Raw genomic sequence first — 21,259 nt, forward strand, 5'->3', positions numbered from 1 at the left:
ATTTGCCCTTTATAATTTATTCAGCTTGTACTTGCCTGAATCCTTTCTACTTATCATTCATCTTTACAGTTGTACATAAAATTAGATTGATCCTCCTATGGCAGACACGTCAGAGAGAAAAGTTGTCATTGAATAACACGTAAAGCAAATGAAGGTCCAGCAAAAGCTTTTGTTGAATAACATGGAAATTGTCCTTCGAGAGCCAAGAGGTGTCAAATTAGAAAGACAAGACAATTCTACCTTCATAATTTATTTTTTGCACACCATTTTTTCAATTGCCACCAAATCTCAAACACAACTGAAAAGCCTTGTTCCCATTTTGCATATCAAGATAAGCTTGGTTAGCTACGACAAAGGTGATGAATACACCAGTCTCAGCTGAGAAAATAGCATGCATCCAACACACTGGTTCTGTCAGAATGTTTGCACTGTATCCTTTTCCTCCAAAGCTCTTTGGACTGGGTGGCAGAGAGAGAGTTTACTTTGTATTCTAGAGGCTGCTGTATAGGGATACATAAGCCAATCTTTAACTAGTGAAATGGAACTTTAATGTTTACCAAGCAGATAGGACCCAGGTGTTTCATCTCATCTGGTGAAGAGAACAGCACTGTCAAACTATAGGGGTTTTTTAGCAAATGGAAAGTGCATTTTAGTTTCCTCTCCCTCTCTTGTCCCCTCCTTTCCCCAAAGCAAGATCCAAAAGTCCTTCCACTGGCTGGTCAGTCAGAAGGAGGAAACAAGGGGTTGAAAAAAAAAAATCTTTTTAACCATGACATTGACACCCAAAGATTTTAAAGCACCGCTGAAGACTTTCTACAGGACTGTTTTTTTGCAAGTCTCTTACCTCAAATCTGTTTTTATTCCTTTTCATCTTCATTTTTAACTTCAGAAAACAGACATGTTTCTCCCAAGGGAACAATTAAATGTGTTTTCTTTCAAAATCTAAAGGGCATGGTGAGCAGGCTGTGTGTTCAGCAGGCTACTTTAATCAATGGAACCCATCCAGCCTGCCACTGCTGACCAAATTGCAATTTACATTGGTAGAGAAAACTTTTGAAATGGGAAAGTGTGGGAATATAATACCATTTTTGGCATAACACAGTGTGCAGGGTGATATGTGGTTTAATGGTTTTCTAACAAGCTTTTGGAGATAGCTTTGAAATATTTAAAAAAAAAAAAAAAAAGACTGTAAAATTACAGCAAGGTCTGCTTCAATAGTGAAATCTATGCTATATGTGAAGGACTTCTGAAGTCCACATGACACTTATGTCTCATTTAAGCCTTATTACAAGGATTCAAGAGGGACTAGATTTTGCAAGACATCCTCTCCCCTCCCCATACCATGCTCAGGTGTCTTTCCACACATATACATATGAATTTGAGCCAGATAAGACCAATAAAATTGAAAAACTTTTGATTTTTGTTTTTTTTAAACCAAGGACAACTTTTGTTTCATTAGACTTTTTGTTTGTTTGTTTGTTTAAAACTGGGTTTAATAGGAGTTTTATGAGCTCACCTGTCTTCTAATTCTACAGATGCACATTTTTGCATACGATTAATAAAGTAGAATGCATTTTTTTCTAGATGGCAGACGAGACAAAGAATATGAGAACAGTTAGGAAGAAAACTAATTAAGTTATGGACTGAGAAAGTTAGCATACTGGCAGTACCACTCTCCCTTTCAAGAGGAACAGATACAGAAAGAAAACCCAGTCTATTTCCTAGCCTGAATAAGCCCTGTGCATTGCCGAGGTTAACAGTTTCTTAGCTACCTAATTTCATAACTATTCTTTGGAAGTCTTACATGGAGGTTTTAACATTATGCAAAGAGGCAGTGCCTCCAACCAAGTATTCACTCCCATTGCCTGAGAGTACCACAAAGAACTAGAGGAGAAAAATGCTGCTGTGCTTATCATACAGTAGCTCAGTTTATTTCTGCTATAAATAAAAGTAGATCTTGATAGCGTAATTACATTTCTCAGCATTATCCTCTGCCGTTTGCTTCAGAAAGAAAAAAGAAAGGGAAGAAAAAGTTGGCTTCACTATAATTTGTAATCAAAATGACTACACTTAAAACATAATTTTATTTCCCTGATTTCATTTCCTGTGGAGCTTTGTGGGGCAAATAGATAATATTATACCAAATCTACAGGCAGATAATTCTCACATCTCCTGCACTGTCATTGCCTAGATCACATTGCCCCCCTCCCCATACTTTCCTCAAGACCATGGGCTGTGTTTTTGATATTGCATTTTATCATTGGGAGATATATCAGCATCAGAAATCCCAAGGGTGAATCAACTTTTAGTTTCTCTACTTTCTCTCTGCTGCTCCCCCAAATTACTCTTCCTTGCCTAATTTGCTTTTTATAATGTTGGAGGGAAAAAAAAAAAAGTGGTTTCCCACTATGAAGGATTAGCACAGATTATGGTGAACAGTGTTAATTATAGGTGGGGAAAGAGATGAGTGTGTCTCTCCAATCTGTTCTTGATTTCCCCCGTGTCTGTCTGGCTGGTAATAAGCCTCCTTTAATCTGGCAGTCCCCTTGGTGAAATCAGCACCACGGACAGCAATATTGATTGCTTCTGAGAAACCATCACAGCTGCTCAACCAAATTACCTTTGATATGTGACCTTTAATGTAATTACTGCAACATCAAAGCATTTCTATAAATTATTAAAGAACTAATATACTTCATCATCCAGCTACTCTATTATATGTAAAATAAACAATCACAAGTAAACATTAGAATTTGAATTGTCCAACACTCGCAAAGTGCTCTTTACATACACACCCTGCTACAATAATCTTCCATTTTTAGGCAAGACAATTTCAGACTGCCCAAAACAGCCTAATTCATTTAGGTGAAGAGGATTCAACTAATAATTTTATGTTTTACATTCCATTCCAGTTGCTTCAAAATATCTATCATGATTCCTTCCCACCCAAAACCAAAGTGCTGTAAAGACTTTATTAATCAACACATACCTGCTTGGAAGTCTTTTGATTATTCCACAAGATGACTTTATGTCCCACATATAACATAGAAATATGTGAAACATATTTCTGTCATCTTACAAAGCACATCCAGAAAGTAATTACTGTAAAATATGTGCATGTAGCCACTCCACTAAAAACAAAGTGATACATAGCTAAGAGGCAAGACGTCTGAATCTGGACACAAACTCCTCATGCCTTACCATTTCCATACATTAGCATTCATGTGCATATTATTAAAAATGACTCAGTTCTGTGTTTTATAATACAAAGAACACAAACAGCAATATTGCAAGAGTAGGCAAATACACTGTTTACTGGGGGATGGGAAAGAAGTGTCTTGATTCAACGGCTCACTGTAGTACTATTTTTTTTTCTTTCCTATAACAGGCTTGTTAATTATTTTTGATACCTCCTCAGTAGTTCTGTTTGTGTCACAGACAGTAGAGGGTCAAGAAAAGGTGTTATATATGTGTCATTTGTGAACTCATGTGAATAAGGACTTAGACCCCTGACCTTACAAGTGCTTTTTATTTTATGGTGATGAACTATGTTTGATATTGTTGGTGCATGTTATCAAGAACAGTCAAGTAAGTCATAAATAATTCTCTGCTACTCACATAGGAACCATAAAACAGTACCCAGGCATGATAGTTTATCAAGAGACAAGGCTGGTTTCCTTAAATAAACTACAGTGACATCATTCAGAAGATGAGTTCAGAAACTTGGCAGAAAGCTGTATGCAGAGGATTTGCTGGTAGAAAGTAAACCTTTATCCTGAGACAAACAGAACTGGAAATGAAAAGGATGAGAGAAGTCAGTGCTCAGAACTCTCAAAAACCTGGTTGCTATTTTAGACAGAGATTCACCATTCCCAATTCAATCAGATCCTGATGTGTCACCTCAAAGTGTAAAACCAAACAAAAGCTTTCTGAAGTCAGCATGGTCAGTATGGGCTATATGTGGTTAGAAATTACATAAACCAAGGAAGAAATGTCTTGCCTGTAGTCTAGAATCAGTCAGCATAACCTCTGAAGGAAGTCTTGATCCTAATGCAAAAGTTGGTTGAATTTTGTCACTGTCCAAGACAACAGTTTTGATGTTAAGAGTTTAGTGATTTGAAATCTCTAAAATGCAGACTGAGATTCAGAACTGTGGACATATAAAGAATTAAAAAAAAAAAAAAAGTCCTAAATCACCTTTGCCCTCCCTCACCAGTTCTGAGCCCTCAGTCTCACTGATTCACTGTCTTCTTGAAGATATTCCCATCATAAAACTTCAGGATGAGATTCTAACTTCAGTGAAAACAATTGGAATTCCAGTTAGTATCATTTAAATACACAACACCCTATACATCACAAGCATATCTCTACTTTTGATAAATACATATTTGATTTCAAGCATATTTCAGAAAATTTCAGGTAAAATATTACCTGGAATATCCCTATTCAAAATATCTTTATTTTTTTGTACATCCAGTTCTATCATTCAGAGGAGAGAGAAGTAAAAAGAAAACATCATCTGTTGGAGGGAAAAAAAAAAGGAAAAAAATAAAACCCAAAACCTAAACCCCAACAAGACTCAAGTTACTTTCAATCTGTGGCTGATGAGTTTCTAGAAAAAAATAATTCAGAGGGAGTTGTCAGCTGACAGAAATGTATTTTTAGGGAATGAAGTATGTATATATTTACATAAGGTATGGCCTTTAAAGCAAAGATAGATGTAGATGAGCAAGTGCGTGGGCATCTCCATACTGGCAAGGTGGCAGAGAGATAGGTAAATAGACCCAGGATGATGGAAACAAGCAGAGCAGAATCAACACTTTCTTCAGCAACATAGAGCAACTGATGTGTCTTAGGTTTTGTGGAAAGGTAGGTTAGGGGTATTCAGGACTCCGTCATTCAACACCAACTAATAAAAGCAGACTTTTGGATCAATTTCCTCTCAGTTTAGATGCAACCTTGAACCCTCAGGACCCCACTTTTAATTACTTGATCACTGACTTCTGTGTTGTTGTGAAACCATCCCTATTCTAGCCACAGGAGTACTGCACTCAGCTGTTTCCAAGCCATGTACCCTGGCTGAATCTAAATCGTCTCTCTCTCCCTCCTCCTGGTTACTGCTAAACTGGAAATCCATCCCAGCAGGGCAGGTCTTCCCCACATAATGCTGATTCTATTTTTAGTTCTGCTTGTGTTGTCTGAACCTTAGATCTTGCTCATGTGAATAATTTTCCTCATTATCCTGTGTTCGTCTCTCCTCTCTCTCTTTTCTCCTTGTCTCACTGCCTTTCCAATCTGCTACAGCTGCTTGAATACTAAAGTAACTGAGTCAAACCACTTTGTCATCAGGAATGTGTTTTCATTCTGTGATAACTCAATAATGTGATCTGTTTGTTTATTTCTTGCTGCCACACCTTGCTTCAGAAAAGAAAAATAGTAAGAGGTAATACCTGGTGAGCACTTCTAATATTTCATGTAGTGGTCAGAATCCTAAACTCTTTCCTCAGCTGAGTAAGGCTGGTAGAATCCAGCCCATAACCAATTAATCACTGTTTTCCTGACTCCAGATAAGAGCAAAAAGGTTTTTTGTTTTGTGCAGTTTGGGTGGGTTGGTGATATCTTGATTTTATTAGCACAATACAAATAGTGAATCATCTAAGCAACTGGAGACATTATGCTTCCAAACCCAAGACAAGAACTCCATATGTAACCCATTTTAGATTTAAAAAACCCCAAAAGTTATCAATCTGGACTCACCCCTGGCAGTGTCTTCTGTTCATGCAGCGCACTCTGGGCCTTTAGAGCAGACTCCCTTTCGCAGTACGTTAGGAAGGCACAGCCTATAAACAAAAGGCAAAACCTCAGTAAAAGCAGTGCTTCAGAAGGGATCTGTTTAACATTAAGACATAAACCAAACCACTTTTCCATCATCACCCCATTCCCAGTAAATCAATCATAAAAATCTCTTGCTGGTAGGTCAGTAGTAAAGAGTCAAGAAATGAAGCTATCATCACTTCTTCTCAGCCCTGATGAAAAGTGAGCAACAGTGTGGCTATGAGTGCATATTTTTGCTTGAATACATGCTTAAGTGTCAAATATAGAGGGTTGTACAAGATTAGGGAACTCAAAGAACCCACATGGTGGCAAGGTGGAGCATGAGATCCCACTCCTGCTCCAGCAACGGCACTGGGAACAAGCCCCTTACTGTCATATCATGCTGATGGTCTCATGCCCTTTTGTTGTAACAAGCACTTCAAAATAAAGGGCGTACAAGGACTTGGGACTTCCTACTGCAGAGGACTACGCCTATTGTTTAGCCTGACTTGCATCCACAAGTAGTCTCCCTGTTTGCATCACAGCAGAAAGCCACCACCCTGCACTTGCTGCTGCAGGATCTCATTGGCTTCTAGCCATGCATACAAAGACAATCACAGCAAAGCCCATATAATCTATCCAAAACATCCATGTTGTTTTACAGATCATTAGAACTTCAGAGATGATCCAATGTCTTTCATTCTTCAAAAAAGTTGTCTTATCAACTACAAAGGCTTAAACCCTAGTCATGGTGGGCAGAGCAAAATCCCTGCCTCCATGCTCACTTTCCAGTAAAACTGGTAAAACTCATCAATGTTGTAATGTCTTACACCAGTTGTGTGTGTCTGATGTGATCAGATTATTCCTTCTTACTGCAATATACTGAAAGCCTGTCAGTTTCTGCAACAAATGAAGTGCTTGTTATGCAGAGGACATTTACTCTGAAGTTACTACAGAATGTCTGCACCCTTGCCAGCTCCTTGAAATGGAAGTATCATATCTTTCAATGTTCAGGCAGCATGTCCATCAAACTGTGGGCATCTTCCAAAAGCAGCACAAGTAGAGAGACTGCCAAAGAAGCAAACGTGTCCCATAGCTTCATCTTGACCCATCCACTTTCTCCCTATGCATATAATAAAGTATACAACAGGTGAATAAAGAGTAGGCTATGAAATTTTTTCATCTCTAATCACCCCTGTAATCTTTTTGTCCATATAATTTCACTGTTTTATCCAAATTTGTTCCTTAGACAATATTACTGAAGAAATATACACTTATTTTCTTCTTTACCATGTTTTCAACAGATTAGTACTCACAAGAGACTAGGGATATTTTTTTTTCCTACAAACATATATATATATATATATTTTCTTAAAGGTTGTCTTTTGGAAGTCACCCTACTTCTCCCACAATGAAGCTATAAGCTGGATGAATGTTCCAATTTGACATGGAAAAAGAAAAAATTTCCCTATTTCTTACCCTATATTACTTTGTGAAGGTCCTGTTCTTTTCAGTTTATTCAAGCCAATCATATTTGTTATGTGTCAATAATTGAGGCTCAGAAGCAGATGTTGACAATCAAGGAAGGAGACTGAACAACAGCAAGTTTTCATACTCTAACTGGAATTATTTGGATTCATTCCCCTTTAACTTTAAATGGATGAGTTTTCACTTAGTCTGCATCTACCAAACAGGAAGAAACTGTGGCAGGGAGTTTACAGCTAGTAGAAGTAATGGATTGAAAAGGATCCTTAAAAGTCACCCATAGCTTGATAATCAAATGGGAAACTATGCTTAAATTTAATTTCAGTGCTAAATCACAGGCTGAGGACACACAATAAGAAAGTCTCCCTTCAGCAGCAGACATGGAGCCGTCTAATTAGGCACATCATAGTACACTGTTATAGAGATAAACTATGCAGTGTAAAGCTCCCATAATGATAGCTATATATTTCTCCTCATTGTGATGGCCATGACAACAGTTCAGGGTAACAACATCCTGCAACTCCTACCATATCATGACTGTAATTCAGACTACATAGACAGAAGACTACTCCTCTGAAGGAGCAGCTTTCTTCCAAGATCGAGTGTGTGGGGGCAAGTTCTCATAAGGAAGAAACCTCCATTAAGTCCTCTCCAAACATGTTTGTGGAAGTGGTAGAAGCACCAAACTCCCAGAAACTTACTTAGTAGAATGCATCCAAACATCACTGATTTCCCAAAGAAGGTGTTAAGGATAAGACTTTGAAATGGAAAAGAAGAAATCTAGTCTCTCATATGGGCGAAGAAAAAACTTGTTTTTCAGGGACAAAAAATGTTTTGTAGAAGTATTTTTTTCCCCTCATTCTTTAAAAATGTCATGCACATGAATGACACTCTATTCCACTCTTGTATGGCAAAATCTAATTTATGTAGGAAAAATAGTACCTCATTAAGTAAATCCTGATTGCTTAGAGACAATCAGAAGTTGCACCCCAGCAACGGCCAGGTGGAATAAGTTATAGATTAATGTTCATAATAGGTCTCAAATTTGAACTTGAAAAGGCCAGTTTGTGGGAGTTTTTGTCTTCCCTTTACCTATCACAAGATTGCTCTATAAGACACAAACCTAGCATCAGTCATCAGCTAGAGCACTATTTTTCAAAAACATTAATGTGTGGCTTTTGATAAAACAACACATCTGTGTTCCATCCTGCAAGTATTTCCATATTTCAGCTCTTTGTGCACTCAGATGATAACCAATTAAGATTTCTTGCCCTCCCCGCCTCCCTCCCGACCCCAAACACCCATCAAGATACTTGATCTGTCCTTCATATTGTGATGCTTAATGGAATTACAACTGTAGCACATCCTTCAGGAGTCACTTTTCTTAGACTACCTCTTTCAGTGTGTATTCATATGACCCCTCCAAAGGATTCTTCCTTCCTGAAGAGTGTTGTTTAAAGAACAGACCATTGAACACTCAGGTTGCTACTACAGGATACAACACCCTAAACAACTGAATCTTGAAACAAATGTCATATAAAGCAGCTGTATTGGATTTTACAGAAAAAAGTAAAACTGTTGTAAAAGGTTATTTTTTTCATTTTGATTTCCCAGATGGAAAACAATTTCAGAACAATCAATTCTCCCTACTGAAACTTTTGGTTTTGTACAGAAGCGCTTATTTCACTAAAAAAAAAAAAAAAAAAGAAAAGAAAAAAAATTATAGTAAACTCTTAAGTAGCTCAACTTAACAGGTCACTTGCCATCAACTGTTTGGGCTCAATGTGAATCTGACTTCTGGGTGAAAGGCTTCATATTGCATTACAAATAATTTGCACCATCCAGCCCCCTGGAATGACCTATGTTCAACAGTATAACAAATATTTCTGAACACATCTCTTAAGGAGGGAGTGAAGGCTATATATTATTTCTGTCCTCTACTTGTATGGGTTATAATGACTGAGCACAGTGCTTGAGAATTATATCTGAATTTGAACAACAACAACAACAAAATCTAATTGACTAATTATTGATAATGAAGGACTTGCTCCTAACTGTTCCTAATTTCAGTTCCATTTCTCTCAAAGCATGCCAAGTTTTCTAGACATATGTCAATCAGCTAAAAGATGCTTTGTTTGGATTGTGTCTTTCCAGCTGTTCATTTTTTTTCCAGTGGACAGCTCTTTGGGGTAGCACATAAACATCTGGAAACTCCCAGATGGCAATTAACTCTCAACCTATTGAACTGCAGTCTCTTGGAAACATGAGGACATATAAAGTGGTCTCCTGGGAAAAGGTTGTTAAAGAGAAAGGGGAAACAAAAACAAGAGCTTGGGAAAAAAAAAAAAAAAGTGCTCTATTTTAATTTTACCTCCAGGGAATTCAATAATGTAAATAATAATTGCATAGAATACAGGTGGATAATGATCGCACTTACGAGAACTTCAACCCCACAATAAGTCTCTTGGAAGATTTTGCACAAGCCTGGGAGACAGAACAGTCAGGGGACCGATTCTGAGCTGAAGAGAATAATTCTGGAAACCAAGACTCATTTCACCCCACCAGTACTCAATTCATCCTGGGACAAATGAAAACCATCTTTTCACTTGACATCTCAGTGCTTATCACTTCAGTGAATCTGTTCACTCCCGGACACTTTAAACCAGATAAGGTGACCAGCTAAAAAGCACTGGTCACCTAACTCAAATTTAGCTATTTAAATTTATCTCAGGGTCTACTGTCAATGACAAGACATTCATTTGACCTAGTATACAGGAGAAGAATAAACCTCTGGAGAGACCTATCCTCTACACCAGGTGTAAGAACCATACACAGCCATCTCAGGTGCAGGTTGTTAGCTTCAAGGTTGCATGTTCACAGCATCAGATTCCACCTATCACCTCTAACCTCCCAGTTACCTCAAGTATATGCATTACCTGTGCCTTGATTAATCCTTGTTATATATGGTGGGAGATGAAGGTGATACATACTGGAGATTTATTAATAACTGTAATTAAGGGGTTTTTTTCTCTTTTCTGGTTTTATTCTGGCAGACAGTTACAGGTATCCTGGCTCAGTTTCTCCTCTTTGCCCATTGTTTATATCAAAGAGCAAGCAATTAGTGACTTATGACCCTTTCTTTGTGTGATATGTTTTGGTGACATCTTATGATTTTATTAGTACTACATAACCTCACACAAAGCATGCCTTTAGCTTTTCCATACATCTAGATCCTGAGGCATTGTCTAAGAGCTAGGCTATAACAATGATCATTTCCAGGTATTTGCTGTCTGTCTGAACAAGGCATTAAAGGTCCAGTCTAAATCTAATGAAAAAATACTTCTACACTTCAACAAGACTTAGCGAAAGGGGCCCTTATTCTTTCTGGGACTATGTTTACTCTTTGGCATTATGGTGGAAAATTAAAAAGTTTATTAGGTGCTTTAAGGCTCTTGGATGAAAACCAAGAACTAAAGCAGGTTCTGAGCTCAGGGGTGTAAATCCAGTCAAGGGAAGAGCTTGCACCTAGCTCAACAGAACTATGCAATTACATCAATGTAAAATTAGGTTCATGATGTGACCCATAATCTATTGCCTCTCTCAGAAGAATTTTTGGGTCAGACACTGGCCTCAAGTAAATTGGTGATAACCCAGAATGGTTAGGATAATCCTAGGTTTTGGGAAGACTGGCTTAACTGGTCTAAGCTGGTTTTTGATTCACAAACTTTTGTGATGGTAGAGTGTTTCAGTTTAAGCCCAGAGGGAAACTGAGCTCATGCAGCTGTTCCCTGGGGGGATGGGGAGCAAAAATATAACTAAAGGCTTGCAGGTTGAGACAAAGCAGGGAGGGATGTCTCACCAATTATGGTCACAGGCAAAAGACAGACTCAATTGAGGAAAAAGAAAAAGCATAATTTTCATTTGAACACTACCTCCCCTAATTTACCAGTCAAATCACAGTAGGACAGTGAGAAATAAAACCACATCTTAAAAACACCTTCCCCCCCACCCTCCCTTCTTCCTGGGCTCACAGCTTTTCTCCTGATTTCTCTAACTCCTGCCCCCAAATGGTATAGGGTGGCAGGGGATGGGGGTTGTGGTCAGTTCATCACACACTATCTCTGTCATTCCTTCCTCCTCAGGGGGAGAACTCCTCACACTCTTCCCCTGCTTCAGTGTGGGGTCCCTCCCATGGGAGACAGTCTTCCACAAACTTCTCCAATGTGAGCCTTTCCCACAGGCTGAAGCTCTTCACGAACTGGTCCAGCGTGCGTCCCTCCCATGGGCTGCAGTCCTCCCAGCAACAAACCGCTCCAGTGTGGTTTTCCATCAGTCCCGGCCCTCTTCGGTCACAGCCACCTGCTCCATTTTGGGGTCCTCCATGGGCTGCAGGAGGGCATCTACTCCACCGGTGACCTCCATGGGCTTCAGGGTGGTCTCTGCTCCAGTATACCTCCCCTGCTCCTCTTCCTTTCTTCAACTGACCTTGGTATTTCTATGGGTATTTCCCTCACAACCCCTCCTCCTCTCAGGTTCCCCTTCTTAAATACGTTATTGCAGAGACACGGCCACTGTCACTAATTGTCTCAGCCTTGGACAGAGGTGGGTCCAACTTGGAGCCAGGGGAGCCTTGAGAAGCTTCTCACAAGGGGCCACCTCTGTAGCCTCCTCCCCCACTACCCAAACCCCAGCCACACACAGACCCAACACATGGAGTATGCACTCAACCAGTTATCTGACAGGTGATAACTTCTGAAACTACAGCCCTTCTGATACCTGTAAGTGTAACTAAAATCAGAATCCTTGCCCAAGAAAAGATAAAACTATCACAAGCCTGTCAGTTTTCTTTTGTTTTTTCTTCTTTGAGTCAATTATCTTCATTCTTTTAGTTACAATAATATTAATTGACTTATCAGTGAGGTTTCCTAAACAGTTGTTCCTATGTTATTTTATGTTAGACTCCTGTATACTGAATGAATGTATGAACAAGATACCCTTCTGTTAAGTTATGCTAGAAAGAACAAAGAAATCAATTATAGTGTCCACTGCTGTAGAACCTTTTCCCCTATCACCTTTAATGTACCAAACTTCACAAAACCACAAGGCAGAGAAGCCAACTCCAGCAGCACACTGTGGAGTTCAAGAAAGTAAACTTCAGTATAAGCACAACCATCCAAGACCTTCCAGCTGTGTACAGAAAATGGAGGAGAATAGTTATATTGCATACCTTAGACCACATGCTAGTGGTCATGCTCCAACTTACAAATAACGACAGTCTTGTAGAGAAGCTGCTTTGAGAGCAAAACACTTGCATCTCTGGGAAACAGGAATTCTTAACTGGTCACGGTTCTGAACATCTCATTTAGTGATGCTTCAGTCTCTCTGTGCCCTAATTACCCTTAAAACATTTAGACAAATGGGTACAAGTTATCTGTGGTGGACCAGAGATACGTCTCCCATTTTTAAAGCTCTAGGTTTGTGTTTAAGAGAGCTCTTCCTCTGAAAATAACAGTTCTTTACTTCAAGATTCAGGGATCTGTTACACAGAGAAAGATTGTAACACTTAAGAAAACTCTTGCCTTGAAATCAACGTCTCAGATTATGTCTCCCAGCTAGGATTTCAAAGTGAAAAAGAAATCTTTTTTCACTTTAACTATCCTAGTTCTACATGTCTGGTTTTGAAACAATTCTCATTTGCTTTGTCTACAGTGGACTGCCCAAGGTTTAATCACTTGAGGATTTCAGAGATTGAGCTGAATTTTCTTGAGGGGGACACAATCAATAAAGACTTTTGGAACTGGAAATGTTTTATCCAATTTCTTCATCTGTTTCTCTCTCAGTGATTAACTACCTTCTGACAAAAGTTAACATCTCTGCTGGTAGAGAACATTCACTTGGCTAGAACTTTCCTTTTCTCCATCTCCCCTGCTGCACAACTACTGAACGCTAACTGTTTAGAGAAAAAGATAGGAATAAAAATCTTCCCAGATATCAGCTTCCCTGTCAATTACATTGCAAGGCAGATTAACATCCGAAGTGCCCTGCTGTGTGGAATGCTAATTTTCTTTTTCCTCTTATGTTATTTTCCATTAACTATTATGATGCTGTCATTTTCCTACTATAGATAACTTGATAGGGGTCTCTATGTAAATGCATACATAAGGCACACTCATATAGACCCATGAACCAATATTAAAAAACAAATTAAGAGTCCAAATCTGGAAATGTAGAAGTTAACCATATTTATAGAATATTAGCTCACTTAAAATGCATTTATGATATTTCAAAATGAGACATGGATATGCACATTCCAAATCAGAGTCCTTCCTTAGACTAAGCAGTGCTTAATTACATTTAACAGTGTCCAGGCGAAGAGCAAAGAGACTTGAGTAACTGTCAGTGTATGCAAGCATCTTCACAAAACAGAGACAATGTTTTCATCATGATTTTTGATAACAAGTAAGTTTTTAATGAAAACACCAGTTTTTAAAAACCAAAATTTCGCATAGGAAGTTTTAATGAAATATTTCACCAATAAGTGTTTCTCAGCCCCCTGATACAATTTCTGATCAAAGCCTACAGCAAGATAAACTTATTCCAGGACAGTCAGTAGTCCAGACTCATATCTGAATCAGGAAAACAGGGTCTTGAGTCCAGGGCTTCTACACATCAGAGCAGAGTGCATCATCACTGGCAGACCCCTGAGGGTCCATCTCTATATCTTCTTAAATAACTCCACAGCTACCTTACCTCGATCCCACTGTAGAACTGGAAAGCTTTTGATCTCAAACTTTTTTCCCCAGGATGAGGGAACAGTTTCTGGCTCTGATTCACATAAAGGTAAGTTTCTCCTGGGGTCTTGAAAGTTCCTTGCAAGTTGCTTTGAACCATCCTTTGCTGACTGGTATGCTCAAGATAAGGTACAGAATGAACGGTTGATTTGACATAGCATATACCAGGTCCTGTTTTCGCATAACTGCCAACATTTTAGCTTTAAACTTCATCCTGAAACTTCTGATATACTTTCGATCATCTGAGCCCAAGTCAATCTAAGATTCACTGCTCAAGTTTCTGCAGGTATAGCCATTTTACTTCCCAGAACAGATGTTTAATTTCCATCCATACAGCAAAGAGAAATAAGAATGTAGATTACTGGTTAAGGTAGTTGTCTACCAAAGAGATTGTTGGTCTGCCTAATAAGATCTACAAATATTTGATGCTTTTAATTACAGTAGAAAACTTATTTTTAAACAGATCAGTCTCATTCCACCTTCTCATTTGTTGCCTAATAACTGTGGACTCCGTGATGTAAGGAGACATGCATGCCCTCAGGCCCTATCCATCAAACAATTAGGGCACGCTTTTGATTTTAAAGTACAAAAAGGCTGACTTTAAACTGAAACTCATGAGCAAGTGGTTTTCTGGACCAAGCAATAGTGTTCCCAATATTTCAGAACTCAGTTGCTGATGAGAAAAGTCATGACCAAACTCTAGGGATCATTCAAGTGACGATGAGAATAAGTAGGTTCCAGCTTTTACTCAGTAAGGAAACATTAAGTTTTAGTTAAAATCCTGATCACCTCTAAGCTTGGCTCACTTCAACATACCTATTACTTCAAAGAAAAATCAACTATATTTGTGTTATTCATTTCATATTGGACTTTCATAAAAAAATTAATAATAATAAAAAAACCTATCATGAAATCTTCAAGATTTCTTGTTTCCAGTTTGGTAATAAAAAAGGAAATACAGAAGGTGGTTTTTTTGCCTTGTGATTCACTGGTGAAAGTCAGAAATATACCTAGAAACAATCCTGCTGTTGAAACACTACTGTTTGCTTTCAGACAGTTATGGGTTAAACCTCCTTAGAGTACATGCATTAATTAGACTCTGTACCTGCTGTTCTGGGTCCTGCCTTTCGAGTTCTTTCTATTGTTAGCAGCATATGAATAACTCAGTGGATTTTCTAAAACACTTAGCTGTTTCAAAAACTTTCCCCCACTCTTCTTAATTTTATTCTGGTTTTTGGATCCACTTCTTTTGGGCAGATTTCTTCAAGAATTCTCAACTCTCCAGAGGCTATGCTACAGTTACACAACATTCACTTTGGATGCCTTGAATCTTAGAAAAATAAATCTAAAGGAAAACCATCTCTAAACAAATTAGACTGTTCTCCTACATACAACTTTTTCCAAGCCTTGTCCTTCTGCATTCACATAGGGTTGTTTTGTTTTGTTTTTTACTGCTCATTACCTTTCAGCAGGGTGAGGAACAGACACTTCTTGGAAACTAACATCAACTCTGTTTGCAGGAAATATGTTTGTACTTAAAAACATTTAAAAAGTTGGTATTTTCACCCTGAAAAAAAATGCCAGGGCCATCCAGTGAACATCTTGTTGATAGCAACATCAAATGATGTTATTTATGCTGTTGTCTCAGAAACACACAAGTAGCCTGTTCTAAATACAGACTCATATAAGCTCCAAGCAGCCTCATATTCTTTCTTTTCTGAGATAGGGCACATGTGTCAATATAGACTTCTGACATTTCCAGCTCAAGGTTGAAAGCAAAAGGCACTGAAACAACCGCAGGAAAGAGCTATTATTACACAACTTCTAGCTCATTCAGAAACAGACAATTGTAATTATCTCTCTATTCTTCTTACCAAGTTTGCCATTCCATGTTTTTCCAATTCAAGAAGTTCAGATTCAGAGTGGAACCTTTAAGGCACCTCTTAAAAACTACCTCAATACATTTCTGTTACTTATGATCAAGTTTTTCACCTCACCTTGTATGCAAGAACTGTAAATGGGATAACGTTAGAGTCTCTTTGCTAAATTCCACAGGGCTTTGTTAAGTTTAAATTCAGGTGAGAGCATCTGAAGCCACATTAGGACTTTTATATTACAAATCAAATCAAAACCCACAAAGAATGTATTTCCTGTTTCCAGTTGATATAGAAATGAAAATCTTTAAGCAGCAGCTGCTCCTGCAAGATGATCAACCTGAGACTGGAAGTCTCCAGAAACTTGTAAGAGTCACAATACGAGCCAGAGAAAACTCTACAATACCAGCTGGCTTCATGAGATTTCTGGAGACAAATTTCAGCTGTCAGAACAATTAACATCCAGGCTCCCATAACCAGATGCTGTTTTCCATATGTTTTGACTTTGAATAGTTTCTTCTATCCTCTAAGTGATGTTAGGAGCAAACAAGTATTGTCTCTTATCTCCTATTTCTTTCTCCTTACTCCTTTCTCAGTTTGACTTGTTTATTAACTATAGGCAGTGGAATGGCATGAAGTAGGATCAAGTTCTTCTGCAAGCAGTCAGAAGTGAAGTAATCTCCTTAATCAATAGACCTCTATCTACTTAGAGCTGAGAACCATAAGACACATACTCTGTGTGTGTAAATGAGAGAGAAAGCAAGTTGAAATTAGGTGCTATGGGAGTATGGCAGAAGAAAGACGGCAAAGGCTTCTCAAAGTTCCTAACTGTTATAGTACAAAGGAAGAGAAGCAGGTCCCAGGAACGAAGGCCTCCACTGCTTCTCTGGCAAAGAGCTCTAAGTTGTTGCATTGCACAAGCTTGCTTTAAGAGCCTGGGCCAAGTGTAAATTATTTAGAAACTAGACAACACACATAAAGGCTGGAAGATTTAACCGCCTGTCCAAAGCCACACAAAGAGTTTGTAGCAAAGGTCAGCCTTGAACCAAAAACCTCCCAAGTCTCCACCTAGAGCTATGAACACCCTTTGGTCTGTTTTTTTTAAATGTGGACAAATTCCTGCATAGACTCACAAATACATTATATCCTAAGTAGATTCTCTCAAAAAAGTAAACTGGAAACACTAATGTTCCTTGCATCCAGGTGCACTTTCCCATCCACTATTATGGGACTGAGTTCCTGAGTAAGAAGTTAAAAACAAACAGTGTGTGAATTTAAGTCTAAAACTTCCAATTTTTACAAGAGGTATAAGGATGTAATCTTTGAAGTGAAAATGAAACAGTGAAATTAATTACAGCAAGCTTCAGTGCACTGGGTTTAAAAGGGCTCTTGTCAGTGTGAAGTGAAGGAAGTACAATTTCCTGATGAACAGAGAACATAAGGTAAAGCGTGTAATAATCACCACCAGAGAGATATTTTGATCACTTTTTTTATTTTTTATTTTTAGTTAGATAAAAAATTAGTGAACAATGAGTATATAGTAGATTGTTTCAGTTAAATATTTGTTACAGCTTCTAGCAGAAATTTTTGCTTTCTAAATTGAATTCATATTAGATTGGATGAACAGTGTAGCCCCCAAAGCACTGAGGACTGGCAGGAGGAATATGCATGATAAATGTCAGTTGCATCAAGATGGAAGAGATATCTAGAAATGTAGAAGGTCTGATCTTAAATTGAAACAGCACAGCAATGAAGATTTCACACATGAAGAAGAATGGAGAATAAATCACAACAGATCCTAGAGGTTGCTGCACCCCTTAATAATGTGCCCAGTCACCTGAATCCCTGCTGGGGTGGATTAGCCATGCCTAGCACCTTGCATGATTCAGCTCGCAAAATACAGTTAGAGAATAGCCACAGGGGCAAATGTCTGAATGTTCAACAGGACATAGGAAGCTGAAAGACAGTAATGTCAAAAAACACTTTCAGATGGTAGTGGACAATATCATATACAATAGTGTGTATGTCACTTCCAGATCAAAGACACCTCCTTCCTTTAGTGTCAGTAGAAAACCCACGTCTAAAATGATACTGTCAACTACGATCACCTGGAAGTCTTCAGAAACACATGGAAAGAAAAAAAGCAAAAGAAAAGATGGAATTCAAAGATGAGTAATAGAAATTCTTAATGGGCTCAGAGGGCTGACTTATGAGGGAAGATTAAGAGAACTAAATATGTATAACTTGGGTAAATGATGACTCAGGGGGATAGATGATAACCAGCTACAAGCCTTGAAGGTGTAAACACAAAGTATGGAGAAAGGTTGTTCAGGGTAATACCAGAGAATAATGACTAGGGGTTACACCACGAAATTCAACAACAGAACATTTAGGCTGAGCACCAGGAATGCTTCCTAACTGTTGGGAATATCTGTGTTTGTTCCTGTCGCAGAGCCCCGAGGGTGGCTTTGCATCTGACTGATCTGTTACTCAAGAATATATTTAATTTCATTTTTATTTAAGTTTACATGCATGAGTGTAGTGAATGACCACATCACCTGAAATTTTCCAGATCCTATGGGTTCAGGGACAATAATGGAATAATCCCTTAAACATGGTTAAGGGGTATCTATGTGTGTTTGTGTTGAAGGTGGGGGATATAGAAAAGGCAGGAAAGGAAAAGATAGAAAGGAGAGTTAAATTAACATGATGGGGTGCCTCTCAGCACAAATTTTTAACTTGACAATTTTCTAACATCTTTCATGTCATCATTGTTCATCTGACAGTTCTGTAAGATTTTTGTCTCCTTCTTCCACTGTGAGGCATAAGGAGAAAGAAATGTTTACAACCCAAGAACAGAATCATGAGCACAGATTCTTATGCGATTTAGGACAATTGCAAGTTTTAAGATGGAAGTCTATGACCCTATAGAAGGTAAAAGTCAACATTACTAACTGTCTCTCCCAGCCATTAGAACAAATCAGTCCTTCATGGAACTTTTATTACTCAAATCACTTGAAACCATAAACAAAAGTTAATACTGAACCAAGAGCAAATGCATTCAGAAGGCCATTTCCCCCCTTCTCACTATTTCAAACTTTTATGATTCTATCCAACAGTTTAACACATTGTCTAACCCAGGAGAAAGCTCATTCTCTTAAGAAACCAGTTTCAATAACCTTTCTTGGTGAAAACAAATTAGAATGTCAACTGACAGGGATGGAAAGTTGCATTACAATGCAATCCATCCATGGTCAGCTGGGCAATTGCCTGCAATTTTTAAGGAGTTGGACAGAGCTGAGCAGCCATCCAACCACCAAGTTTTTCTGACTGGTGTAATTTTTTTTTTATTTTAAAAAGATCAATTTCAAGGGAAAAATTTAGACTCAATTATAAAAAACAAACAAACAAAAAAAACCCAACAAAAAAACAACAAACAACCAAACCCAAACAATTATAATTCTACTAGGGCTTTTTTTTTAAGGTTTAATAAGACAAGTTGCTTAATATCTATTTCTCCACTGATTTAATACAGACGAAAGAAGTTCTCAACCAAGAATGAACACAAAGGATGTCTGTATCAACCCAGTATGGGCAAACAGCTCCCAGTGGGAAAATATTCAGACTATAGAGCAGTCTTCTCAAAAGAGACTAGTAGAAGCCATTTTGCCCAAGACATTACAAGGCAGATGAAAGAAACTTTCTAGGATACCTCCTGAATACAGTGGTCTACCAAAATTTCCCTGTTACCAGTCTATGAATCACTGGCTAGTGGATGCCTAGAAACAAACACACATTAATGATGTGGTTTCACTTTATTATTTTTTCCATCAGGAAAGCTAAAAATAGGGAGCCAGCTGCTGAGCATCTCTGGGAGGCTGAAACTCACTGGAGAATCCCTGCTGATGTCAGAAAGTAGGGAGTAGAGTTTAATGAGTTTGAAAAAACCCAAACAACAAATAGTGTTGTCTTCAAAAGAGTGATTAGAACATTACATAAGGATGATAGTACTAGGTCAGACAAAGTCCATCCCATACAATATCCTGTCTCCAACGGCAGTCAGAAGCAGATGCCCTGAGAAGAGTATAAGGAAGGGATATGCATAATGCCTCCTCTGGGTGTTCTTCTCAGTCTCCAGTCTTGTGGCTCAGGGACTTCTTGGCCAAATGCAATCTCTGTGTATACAGTAATCAGTTGATGAAACTGAATCTGTCATTTTCCACCTCCATTTATTGCATTTTAACATTTCGGTAGTTGCTTTTCCTGTAAACAGATTTAAGATTTTTTTGTGGTTGTTTTCTGGGATAATTTTTTTTATGATTTAGAGTGAATAAAGTTTTCCAGGGAAAGTCGTAGACTCCCGCCTAGCAAACTGCAGTCTTAAAAACATGTATGATAAGAGTCTGCTTCCAGGACAATCTACAATCTGATCTCACTGACCAGTCCAAAAGGTGAATCAAGAGATTACAGCTTTAGAAGTGTGACACACAGTGCTCCCAGCTTCCTACAAACCCATTTATAGACAGCCAGGTAACCTTTCAAGACCTAAGTAGATCAGCTGGCAGAAGTTTCAAGTTGAAGCTTTTGTTAAATATTTTGGTCCCAGTAAATCAACATGGCTCAAGATGGAACTAATTTATCACAGGATTTCTTCTCTAGTTCTACCTCTGCTGATAAACCAAATTTCTCCTGATTATACCTTCTGCATGATAATAATAAAAAAATAACCACAGGAATACTAAATAATATTCCCCCAACCTCCACAAAAGAAAAGATTCTGTATACACACACACCACCACCCCCACCACCACCCCCACCCCCCACCCCCCCGCCCCGGCCCGATGCTGTAAAATCTCTGCATAGTCCATACGTTTTTAAGAGTGAAAGTACAAGATTTTGAGGTTTTTTAAATGCAAATCAGATGTCAGGAAACATTAGAATTTTAAATTGTCCCTATAGCAAAACTACGTTAATATATGTATGCTTTATAGGAGTTGTCAGTTATATGATTACACATTATTTTTCCATTCTCTGTATTCTAGCTTCTGTCACTGGACTGTCTTTGTTCTGTGCTCGTACAGATCCTAGCAGATCAGCATCCTCATCAAAATAAATGCATGCAGCCACTTTCTCCAGTATAACTGAAGTAATTCACCATCTGAATTGAAGCAAGTGATATGATCACCATATGATTTAATTGCAACAGATTAGGTTTATCAGGATATGTAGAGTGTTATGCTATAGCTAAGAAGGCAGGATACCTTACCCTGGGAAAGAGGCAAAAGAATAAAAAAC

The 21,259-nt window shown here is 38.3% G+C and overlaps 1 protein-coding gene across 9 annotated transcripts in view; it reads right to left on the reverse strand.

Annotated features, from left to right (window-relative positions):
- CELF4 (CUGBP Elav-like family member 4) overlaps window positions 1-21,259 on the reverse strand; it is a 720,508-nt gene that overhangs the window by 620,197 nt on the left and 79,052 nt on the right. For all 9 annotated transcript variants that reach the window (XM_074811976.1, XM_074811977.1, XM_074811975.1 and 6 more), the window contains exon 2: window positions 5,758-5,840. In XM_074811976.1, coding sequence (XP_074668077.1) covers window positions 5,758-5,840 — 83 coding nt within the window. The remainder of the gene's footprint in view (window positions 1-5,757; window positions 5,841-21,259) is intronic.

This window comes from Strix aluco, chromosome Z, assembly GCF_031877795.1.
Source record: "Strix aluco isolate bStrAlu1 chromosome Z, bStrAlu1.hap1, whole genome shotgun sequence".
Lineage (NCBI taxonomy): Eukaryota > Metazoa > Chordata > Aves > Strigiformes > Strigidae > Strix > Strix aluco.